General features: G+C 34.9%; 1 protein-coding gene and 1 long non-coding RNA gene across 2 annotated transcripts in view; both read left to right on the forward strand.

The window, feature by feature from the left end:
* The first annotated feature begins 2,997 nt into the window (after positions 1-2,997).
* LOC126747063 (uncharacterized) overlaps positions 2,998-12,275 on the forward strand; it is a 135,041-nt gene continuing 125,763 nt past the window's right edge. The window contains exon 1 of the mRNA XM_050455556.1: positions 2,998-3,355. Within this exon, the coding sequence (XP_050311513.1) occupies positions 3,147-3,355 (209 nt within the window). The 5' untranslated portion in view covers positions 2,998-3,146. The remainder of the gene's footprint in view (positions 3,356-12,275) is intronic.
* LOC126746980 (uncharacterized) lies at positions 4,583-5,088 on the forward strand. Its single transcript, XR_007664053.1, has 2 exons — positions 4,583-4,678; positions 4,936-5,088. It is a non-coding gene; the product is annotated as an uncharacterized LOC126746980 (long non-coding RNA).

Raw genomic sequence — 12,275 nt, forward strand, 5'->3', positions numbered from 1 at the left:
GCCCAGACACTGTAACCTTCTGAGTACGATTTGATAGATAGGACTCAAGCCATCGCAACGCTACGCCTCTAAAACCATATTTATCGAGCTTAGATAACAGTATTCCATGATCCATACAGTCAAATGCTTTGGATAGATCACAAAACACTGCCGCCGATGACTCTCCAGAATTCAAGGACACATAGACGCTCTCCAAAAAGCTAAAAACAGCATCATGAGTCCCTTTACCGGCTTGAAATCCAAACTGATTTGCAGACAAAATGCCATTATGATGTAAAAAGGACAAAATTCTGCTTTTTGCAAGTTTTTCAACTATCTTAGAGAGGGTAGACAAAATAGAAATGGGACGGAAATTACAAGGCTGATCCAAATCTCCACCCCATGAAGAGGGATAACCACTGCCTCTTTTACACATGAAGGAAAAATGCCATTATGTAAAGAATTGTTTATGGCAGAAACTAAAGCATTTAAGGCTGAATCAGGCAAAAAGAGTAACAACCTCGAAGATATCCTATCAGCTCCAGATGATTTATGCTTTTTTAGGCGTTTGATTTCATTTTTTACTTCGGTAAGTTCGACAGGATGAAAGAAAAATGAATGCTCAACCGACACTTGTTGAAGAAACACATTGAGGTTTATTATTTATGACTGTGTATTTCAAATAACTGTCATCATAATGGCAATTTTTTTTGGGTTTGATCGCTATTGACACTCGTACCAGATGTTGAAGGCTGCGATCTTTTGAGATATTTATCCATTTTACAAACGCGCGGAGCAAGCGAAAAAACAAAAGAATGACCTCCGTACTCATCGGTGACTGCGCTTAACTGAGTGGGATGTGGGATGAGAGTTGAAACTTATACCATATAAAAGAAAATTATACCTCCTTTACATGCAGCCACTGCCGCTGCTACTCGCGCTGCCCATTGTCCTGCTCACTTCCCTACCCCAAATAATTCCACGTCAGCCTCTGGTGCAGAGTGTTTACATGCAGCTACCGCACCTGCCACATTATCCTGAGCAATAACGGAGGATGTAGAAGTTGTCGCATCTACCGCGCTCTGTATTTACAATTTATATGATTACATCAATGTTTTAAACAAAAATATGATAGAAAAAAAACGTAAACGTCGAAATAGGCGATGGTGGATGACAGCGATTTATCGCAATAGAACTTTGTAAGTCTTTTATTTCGTTAATAAGCTAAAAATGGACTTAAAAACTGTTTTTTTTACAGAGAAACTATGAACAATTTTTTTAATGACTTGACTTGTGAGGAATCTGGAGAATTCTTTAAGTTTTGCAGAATGTCTTTAATAGATTTTGAGTTTTTGATCAATAACATTGAACCCACTATAAGAAGACTAAGGCTAAAATAAGAATTCCAATACCACCAAAAATACGCTTGGCAATAACATTACGATATTTGGCTACAGGGGACAGTTACCAAAGTTTGCATTATTTATTTAAAGTTTGACCAGCAGCAATTTCGTTGATCATATCTGAAGTTTGTAAAGCAATTAATATTGTTTTAAAAGAACAAATTAAGGTAAAGAATAGTAAACATTAGTTTTTTTTTAAGAAATATTTTTTATTTATTCGTTATTTAAATGTCTAAAAAAAATTACTTTGTTCGGTAATAGCGTCTAAAAAAGCACTTTTCACAATATTGCTTGATCTAGCTTTTGGATCTAGATTCGTTGGTTGATATTGAGAAGAGTGAGTAGTTTTTGGCGGTGGAGTTTGTTGTGCTTGAATATGGAGGGGAGATAAGAGAGGATTTTCTGCATTGGCTGATTTATTTTGGTGATAATGGGAATCGATAGAAGGTTGCGGTCATTGTGAGACCACAGATGCTTGAGAATGGTATGAATAAGTGGGAGAATCTTGGGGTGTATAAACCGATGAAGGCCTGGAAGCAGAACTACATGAAAAAGGAGCTAAACAAGTTTCAGAAGGGTTTTCTAATAGAAGACATTATTCTTTTTTATTACATTATATCATATTATTATTACATCTATTTTCTTTATTATTATTTTTTGTCTTTGCGGTATGGTATACCTTTTTAATTTTGTTGCTTAGAGTTTTCCGTATAAATCGCAGTCATCTTCTTGATCCTGTTTTCGGTTTAAAACCTGATTTAGAGTTTTAAAACTCTCGTTTAGTTGTTTTTGTGCAACTTCTGGGTCAAAAACTTGACACGCACGCCTCTTTTTCGAAGCATTACATTACAGAGTGCTTACACCTTTATAATCTGCTATTTTTTTAGTTTTGAAACATTCTTCTTCCTGTTTTTCTTTTTCCTCTCCTTCTTCATGAATTTCTTGGTTCTCGGTATTTCTTGTGATAGATGGGTCCTCATCATATTTTTCAGTCTAAAAAAAATCCTTGATTACTCTATTTAATTATGTTTTTTATGTTTTATTATTTTATATCTTTAAATTAATAGTGTTTGCTTTTATTTTAGTTGCCAGAGACACCAGAGCAATGGTTGGCTGTAGAAAAAGGATTCAGCAAAAAATTTCCTCGATGCGTAGGAGCCATAGATGGCAATCACTTCGTAATAAATTGTCCAGCACATAGTGGTTCAAAATATTATAACTATAAAGGAACTTATAGCATAGTTTTGATGGCTTTCGTTGGCAGCAATTATACATTTATTTTTGCTGACATAGGTGGTCAAGGCCGTATTAGTGATGGAGGGATTTTTCAAAACTCTCTGTTGTGGCAAAAACTTAATACAAATGCACTTAATTTTCCACCAGATGCCCCGTTACCTGGCAGGGAAGAGAATATACCATACTAGCTGAATGCCCGCGGCGTTGCTCGCGTAAAAATAAAAGAAAAGTCGAAGAAGGCCTCCAATAATAGTAAATGCAACCCACAATACACAAAAATAAAATCCGAAGCCTCGCCTAATTGATAGTACATGCAACCCACAATTGCCACGCCGTTTTTCTTGAGGTCAAGGGGCGCGATTAATATAATATAATTATTATAAAACCAAGACACAAATAATCTTAAAAATGATTCGTTATACCCGGTTTACATGCAGCCACTGCCGCTGCTACTTGCGCTGCCCACTTCATGGCCCAATAATTCCAGGCAGATTTTAATTAAAAGTAAATAAGCAAGTAACTATTTACATGCAGCTCGCATCTACCTGCCACTACCCGAATTATTTGTGCGCATTATTCTGCGGCAGTATGGAGGATGAAGATGTTTTTGTGGTGACAGCGCTTTGCGTTTTAAATGTACAGAATTATTTAAATGTGTTAAGATATGCTATGGAAAAGAAAGGTCGACGTCGAAAAAGACGATGGTGGATGACAGCGATTCATCGTAATAGAACGTTGTAAGTAATTTTTTACTCCCCTAATGAAAAAATTTATTCCAGTTTTTTTACAAGTATGAATAACTTTTTTGATGATCTGGCATGTGAGGAATCGGGAGAATTTTTTAAATTTTGCCGAATGTCCCGAATAGACTTTGAATTTCTGCTTAATAAAATTGAGCCCATGATCAAAAGAGAAACTAAAATAAGGGTTCCAATACTACCAAAAATTCGCTTGGCAATAATTGCGATATTTGGCCACTGGGGACAGTTACAAAAGTTTACATTATTTATTTAGCATAAGTTTCAACGGCAGCAATTTCGCTGATTGTACCTGAAGTTTGTGGAGCAATTAATTTTTTTTTGAAACAATTTATTTAACCACAATAATACAATGTATAACGAGTTTTAACAATTTCTCCAATCAGTGTTTGAAAACACTGGCCCCGAGAATAACAAAACAGTAATTAATTATCTATAGTAAACAAATGTTGCAATGTTGCTTATAATTTTTTATACATAAATTAATTAACATTTTTTAAATCTTTTAATTTTTTAACAAAAAATCTATAGTTATTTATATCTTTTATACAATGAGGTAAACTATTAAATGTTTTAATTGCATCTGTAATTAGATTTTTTAAACCTATGTTAGTTCTTGTAGAAACTTGATAAACATTATTTAGTGATCTTGTTTGATGATTATGTACATTATGGTAAAACATAATATTTATGTTACTTTTTTGTCTGTTGTTTATAATTTTATATACAAGTTTACATTGTTCTATCTCCAATATCACTTTTAATTTGTTTAAACTTAAATTTGAATAAATTGTATTAGAACTTGTAAGCCAATCAAAATTAAACAAAATTTTCAAAATTTTATTTTGCAAAATTTGAGCCTTATTAAAATTAACTTCACCGCACATACCCCATACTGGCAAGAGGTACCTAAAATGTGTGAGAAAGAAGGCATTATAAATTTGAAATTTACTTTTTTCAGACAAATAATCTCTACTCCTATATAAGGCAGATAGCATTAGAACTGTTTTATCAAAAATTTTGTTTAAGTGTAGTGACCAATTTAAATTTTCATCTATTTGCAAACCTAAATATTTAATATTCGACACTTTTTCTAATATTACAGTATTAATATTAATATTTAGATTATTGCTGACTGACTTATTTTTTTGTTTGAATATCATGTATTTGGTTTTCTCAATGGTAATTTTTAATTTATTTGAAAATAGCCATTTAAGATAACATTTTAGGTCATTATTAATAAGTTGTGTTAAAGAAGTTTCATCTGTTCCAGCATATACCAGTACAGTGTCATCTGCAAAGGTAAAATATCTTGCTTTTAGCTTGGCTAACTTGAGATTCAGTACATAAAGAATATATAAGAGAGGTCCAAGAACGGATCCCTGTGGTACCCCGTAGGTGTTAGATAACCATTCACTAATAATATTGTCAAGCTTTACGTACTGTTTTCTGTCATACAAATATGTTTTAATTAAGCTGTACAATACATTTTTAAATCCCATTTTAAATAATTTGTCTAAAAGAATGTCTATGCTTACTACATCAAAGGCTTTTTTTAGGTCTATGAAGACAGCTATAACTATTTGTTGTTTATCTAATGCCATTGAAATACAGTCTACAAAATCCACAACCGCACCAAGTGTACTACTGTTCTTTATAAAGCCATATTGATATTTATCATTCAATAGATTGCAAGAGTTAATGAAAGATAACATTCTATTTTTTATTATTTTTTCAAGAATTCAATTTTAAAGGACCAAATTAAGGTAAGCAATAAACAAATACATATCATTTAGGAACATGTTTATTTATTTTAAATATGTAATACATTATATTATAGTTGGCGTCAGACATAATTTATTTTGGTCACCTGTCAAAAAACCTGCTTTCCACCCGTCAAACAATGTAAATAGCAGGTCGCAACCATTGTTTGACTGGTGGTAAGCAGGTTTTTTGACAGGTGACCAAAATAGATTATGTCTAACGTCAAATATACATATAATATGTAGAAAACGAGGTTAATTATCTTCTGTCATTGTGCTATCGAATGCACTCTGTATTATGCTCTGGGTTTCTTCATCCACCTAAAAAGCAAAACTTTGGGTACTTGGTGCAGAAGAAGGGGGCTGACTATATAGAGTCATGTAAGGTTGTTTTTGTAGTGGATCTTGTCTAACTTGGGTATGAATGGATATTTGGGAATTGGGTGCATATGGTGGTCGTGGATAATATTGTGAAGGTTGTGAGTATTGCAAACTTGTGACTGTGAACATTGTGTTTTTTTTAAATAAAGCAAATGTTCTGATTCTTGTGAATGTTGTAAATTTTGTGAATGCTGTGATCGTTGTGAATTTTGTGAACGTTGCGAATGTGGTGATGGCTGTGAATGTTGCGAATGTGGTGATAGCTGTGAATGTTGCGAATGTGGTGAATGTATCGAATGTGATGAATTGGTAGGAGAATCGTGGGATGTCCATGCAGATGTAGGCTTGGAAGCTGATGGATAGGAAGGAGTAGATTTGCAAGTTTCAGGAAGAGTATCCAATAAAAGACAAAAAAAATATTCTGTACATAATCTTTTAAATTTTGTCGCCAAAAGTCTGCCGTATAAATCGCAGTCATCGTCTAAATTATCCTGTTGTCTTTTAGTTTGCAACACATGGTTAATCGTTTTAAGGCTATCATTAAGTTGCGTTTGCGCCGTATCTATGTCATAAGCTTGACCAGCTGTGCGCTTTTTTTTCAAAGGCCTAGCGATTGCAGTCCTTGCATTTTCTTCCCTAATGATTGGAGCCCTTGGATTTTCTTGTGCCCTTTCTTCTTCATTAGCCCGTATTGGCGGCAATGGAGCCACTTCATTTTCTTCTTCATTTTCGCCCATATCTTGGGAATGCTGGGATACTAATTCCACTTCATCAGTCTTTTGAGGCTGAAAAATATACATACATAAGTTATTATTATATACTCATTAGATTACTTTATATCTTTTATTGTTAAATTATTATTTGTTTGTTTCTTCAGTTGCCAGATACACCAGAGCAATGGTTAGCAATAGAAAATGTGTCGGAGTCGGAGGTTTTTGCGGTCTTTTGCTTGGAAAATATATGAGCAGCGTAATTCTGATCTGATTTTATCCCATTCCTCTTTATATTTGCGATCGTTGTTGTGCTCAATTTTGTTGCATCTGCGGCTCGCTCTAATAACATCTCTCGTACGATTAGGCATAGATCTAATCAAGTTTGCTATTGTTTTTTGTGGGATGTTTAGCCACTCTTCTTCTACTGCAACAATAAGCTCTGGGATCGAGTTTGGGGTACGAAGTCTATCTCGAATTCTTCGTTTTAGCTCATCCAATAAATGTTCGATCGGATTTAGGTCAGGACTGTATGCTGGCCACTCCATAACCCGAAAACCGACTTCTGCAATGTAATCTTGCACGATTCTTGCGGTGTGCGGCCTTGCGTTGTCATGCATAAAGGTAAATTCATCTCCAATGTAGTCGACGTAAGGTACCGCATGAATTGCTAAAATCTCATCGATCTACCTAGCAGCCGTTAAACCTTTTCTTCCGTGAACACGGTCGCCCCTACGAATGAACTGAAGGTCGGTTCGTGCTTCTATAGAAATTGCACCCCAGATCATGCAGGAACCACCTCCATAAGCACTTCGCTCTTCGAAGCAGCAATCTGCAAATCGCTCTCTTGGTCTTCGGTACACTTTCCTTTTTCGGTCGCTACCATGGAGGCATATTCTGGACTCATCTGAGAACAGAACAGATCCCCATTGTTCCAACGTCCAATTCAGATGATCCCTTGCAAAACGCAGGCGTGCTTGCCGATGAGGTGGAGTAAGTTTTGGACCAATCGCAGGTGTTTTAGGGGTCAGGTTATTTTCCTACAGTCTTCGTCTCACTGTCCACTGACTAATAGACACTCCTCGCACCTCGCGGAGCTGTCGTTGCACTTGAACGGCATTAAGGTGACGATTTCTTAATATTGTTGACACAATAAAGCGGTCATCACGAGCGGTTGTAAATCGCTTCCTACCTATTCCAAGTCGCCTATGAAAAGATCCAATCTCCTCATAACGTTGGCACACTCTTCGAACCGCTGCGCGAGTCATATCCAATTGTCTAGCAACAGCTCGCTGACTAAGTCCATTTTCGATTAAAGCAATAACTTGGGCGGCTTTTTGTTGTGTAGTATGCATTAAATTAACACACTTGAACACTATTGAGGTTATGAAAAACGAATAATATGCAAATTTTAGTTGCAAACGCAATAATTTTATTATTTGACAAATTTGTTATATTCGTTACAATCACCACATAAACACGGTTCATTTGTTTACCGGTTGCTACGCATATAAACGATAAGCCTTCTTGATAAATTTCTACTCACATTAAAGGATCCTAAATTGTCTTTCAAACAGCATATTTGTTTCTTTGATCTGATGGATAATTTTTAAAAAAAAAATATTTAAAGTCAAAAGTTTACAGTGGGCCGATTTCTATGCACGCAAGTTTATACTGCTAAAATAAATCATTTGTTAATTTCTGAACGTATAAAAATACATAGCAGACTATTAATTTCTGAAGGCGATGGTAAAGTTTCTAACCTAATATTGATTGGCAAAAATATCTACGCCATACGTTTTTTCTCACCTGGATGGCGTAACTACAAATGGGTATAATTTCGACTTTACGCCTTATGTGTTTTTAGGCGATGGGGCTTTTGCATTACATAAGAATGTGATGAAACCTTTTCCAGGAAATCATGACATGGGCACTAAAGAAAGAACATTTAATTATAAACTTTCAAGCAGTCGTGTCATTGTTGAAAATACTTTCGGTGTCTTGACATCTGTCTTTAGAATATTTAAAAAACCCATTGAAATAGATGTAAGCAAGGTACCGAAAATAACATTAACTTGTATTTTGTTGCATAACTTCTTAAGATGAAGCCAACATTCTCGAAATTCCTACACCCCTCCAGGGACTTTTGATGCCATTGAGGACGGAGTACTTATTGAAGGCTCCTGGAGACAACAATACAGGTGTATCTGCCATAAGAAATATACCACATGTAGCCAGACGAGCTCCAGCTACCGCAATGCAAGTTAGATCGGAATTTGCCGATTATTTCAATAATGTTGAATTGTAATTTAAAAACACCCAAAATTTTTAAAGATTAAATTTTTTAAAACAGTAACTATTTTTATAATTTATTTCTATAAACTTACCTCTCCTTCGGTATTTATTGTACCGTCGACATCATACACTGCTCCCAAGAAACCCTCCATGGCCTCAAAAGCAAACCAAATGGGCCTAAACACCTCATCAGCACCCGCTCCTGTCTTCATTGAAGCTTTTTTCTTTTTTAATAATGGCCGAAACGTTGCCATTAGCGATTATTTTTTTGTTTTTAAATCTTGTATTGGAGTTTCGACGCGTTGCTGATTCTTTTCCACGCATCGTGGACTATATGTTTTTTTATGGTTAATGTGTGAAGTATCCCATAACAACCTCTCAGCTTCATACAGCTCCAAAAATAATAAAATTTTTTCGTTACTCCACTCCATAGGTTTATCACATACACGAAAATTGAAATAAAAATTAAAATCCACGTGCTGCTACTCTACCTTCCACGCAACTGAGTAACTGAACAAAACAGACAAAATGCTGTGAATCCCCTAGTTCCTCTCGTAATTCACATGCATCATGTAAACACGACGTTGCTGCTCGTGCTGTCTATCCTTTGACTTCCGTCCAAAAAACCGCCACCGAAGGGAGCGTACGGCAGCGGCAGTGGGCAGTGGCAGGCATAGGCAGCGGCAGCGCGAGCGACGTGTTTACATACTCGCGTTGCCAACTTTCCTGTCTACTGCCCTGCTCACTGCCGTGGAAGTGAGCTGCATGTAAACCGGGTATTAGATGCAGAGCGAGCGGTAAGACTGAGTCGAGTCACCTCTCGGGTATCAGTCTCGCATGGACCCGCCTTGTTGTTATGTCTACCAAAATATAAATAATATAGAGGCACTTTTTTAATCGTATTAATTAATCAGTTTTATGCCGCTATGCGATATTTATCATATCGCTAACACCCCTTATCGGTGGAATTTCAAAAAGTTCGTTCGTATCCGGGGCGCGTATTTCCCAACCCCATCCTGGCTCAGCGCACCCAGGCCGCCGATCGGAGCCGAATTCATTCGCTCCATACCCAATCCCGTTTCAGCGCGCATCTCCGAAACCCATCCCGACCAGTGTTGCCAGGTCAAAAAATAAAAAATTACCAGGTCGGAGCCAAAAAAGTTGCCAGATTTACATTATTTTTCACCAGATTTTATTCAATCAGTAATAATTGTTTTTAAGATGTTTTAAATTATTTGTCGCTTTATTTAAACATGATTCAGTGATACATATTATTATTATACAGTGCTTTCATTTCAAAACAATCCACCCTTAATAACTTTCTTCTCTAAAAAAAACAAAAAAAACACGTCAAATTAGATATACAGGGGGACGTTTAATTATGCATTTACTGAAGTTCTGTCAATCACCTCCTCACCTCCAGCTAACCTCATTTTAATAGGTCAAATGGGAACCCCCATCGTGTGATACATCATAGTAAGGAGCGTAAAATTCTCTATTCAACGGTAAAAAAATGAAATCGGTAAATGTGTAAGCAAATAGTTAGCGAAAATGTCTAGAAATAATGAATATTTTATTGACGCCAAACTTTTTTATAATAATTCAGTTTTTTTTAAATACTCCGGTTTAATATAATAGCTCAGTAAAAGTTAATATGAGGTAGTTATTTTCTCATATAGTAAATGAAGTTTTGGGGTTTCAGCTTGAAACTCTAAATTTAAGTTAGTAAACGTTGGCAAAATATATTCTAGAAAAAATAAGTATAATTTTGCCGTGGGATCAGAAAGTTGCTCACTTGCTCCCAAAGATTAAGATTCAAATGCTTCTATTCTAAAATACAGCTTTAGAGCTTCAAATTGCTCAATAACTCTTACAACCACAGCATTTAATGATAACCACCTTGTTTGAGAGGGTTGCAAGAGCTTATGTGGCTTAATAGTAAGAAATTTTTTAAATTCTTGTTGGCTTTTATAACTATATTGCAAGAACGAAAAAATGTTCCTTACAAGTTTCTCTACGGAATTTGGTATATTTTCGCAGGCATATGACGCACACAAAGCAAAAGAATGGCAAACACACTTAATTACAAATAAATTCGGAATATTTTTTATTAGTAGAGTTTTAAGGGAATGATTTCTGCCCATCATTGCATTTGCGCCATCTGCCGCGAAACCGACTAAATTCTGTTTGTAAGGCATATCATGTTCATTGAAAAAATCTACTATAAAATTATACAAACCTTCGGCAGTTGCATTTTTAACAGGAACAAGTGATAGAAATTCATCTTTTAATAGTAAAATGTTCGTTGAAACGTACTACCATTGCCAAGTTTTTAATAGCGGATTTATCAGTAGATTCATCCACCAATAAAAAAAATTTGTTACATCTAAGCTTTTCTACCAAAATGTCAAAACTACTTTTGCCCGTTACATTGTTTATAATAGCAGTACATTCTTACGTTCTTCCGCATGACATTTTCGAAATTTGTTTATTTTTTTAAATTATTCATTTTAGAATTGCAGACGGTCTTAATAAGTTCTACTAAATGATCTGATACCATTATTGGAATATTATGCTCCGCAATAAAACTTGCAATTCGAATTTCATTTTCTTTAACAACTCTACTATCAGAAAGCTGAAAAGATGTGGATGAAAGTACATGTTGTTTTTTTAACGCAGACATATTTGTCATATGTTTTTTCGAATATTTGCATATTTTTTTACTGCCGCTATCCCGCCGATAAAATGTTTATCACAAACCTTACAAGAAAAATATATGTCACCCTTATTACTACTACGAATCCAAGATTTTCATTCGTTAATTTTCTCCCATGATGCATTGTATTTGTGGGCATATTGCTTCTTTTTAGCACGAGGGGGAACAACATCACAAGCCGAATCTGAGTCGTCAGAATTTTTTTTACAACGGATTTCATCTTGCTTCTGTTCTGTTTGACCTGGTGACTGGCTAGTCGACGGTTGAGGATCATCAGATGGAGATTTTTTTTCCAGACATTTCAAAAATTTTCTCATCTTGCTACCTTAAAAGATTTATTATAAAGTAAATGACGTATAGCTCAAGAATAAATTTAAATTTGCACATTAATTTTTAAAAAATGCTAATTAATACCTACCTATATAATATTACACAATTCAATAAATAGCCAAAAATCATAAATATATTTTTTAAAATTACATACCTTCTTGTATAACACGTGCAATATTGAATTATTTTAACACAACACAGACAAAGCGATGCAAAAATTGCAGCTATAATAATGAGAGTACGAGAGTCAAGAGACGAGACGCGACCTGGTAAGCTAAGCCATGAACAGCGTTTGCATAATGCTTAGTACAGCGTTTGCGGATCCCGGGAATCCCCGGTTATATTAAGATTACCTTAGTGATGTATTAAATACAATAGTAGGAATGGGCAAATTCGCTCTAAAATGAAAATAATTCTTGTAATTAAATATTTAACTGCGATTTTGTTAAATACGATCAAGGAAACCGATTTATGTTTACACAAGTTGGAAAATCACCAGATTTAAGATTTTAGGAAAAAAATTGAAAATAAAAACTGAAATGGATTCAAGTAATTACAGAGATAAAACAAAGTAATTTCGAGTACATAAAAAACACTATTAAAATAAATGTTCTTTAAGTTACAAAAATTAAAACAACAAAAAACAAAAACAACGACACAGTTAAAATTACATTCAGGTACAATCCATTAAAAAAATTTTTTAT

Source organism: Anthonomus grandis, chromosome 18 (assembly GCF_022605725.1).
Source record: "Anthonomus grandis grandis chromosome 18, icAntGran1.3, whole genome shotgun sequence".
Lineage (NCBI taxonomy): Eukaryota > Metazoa > Arthropoda > Insecta > Coleoptera > Curculionidae > Anthonomus > Anthonomus grandis.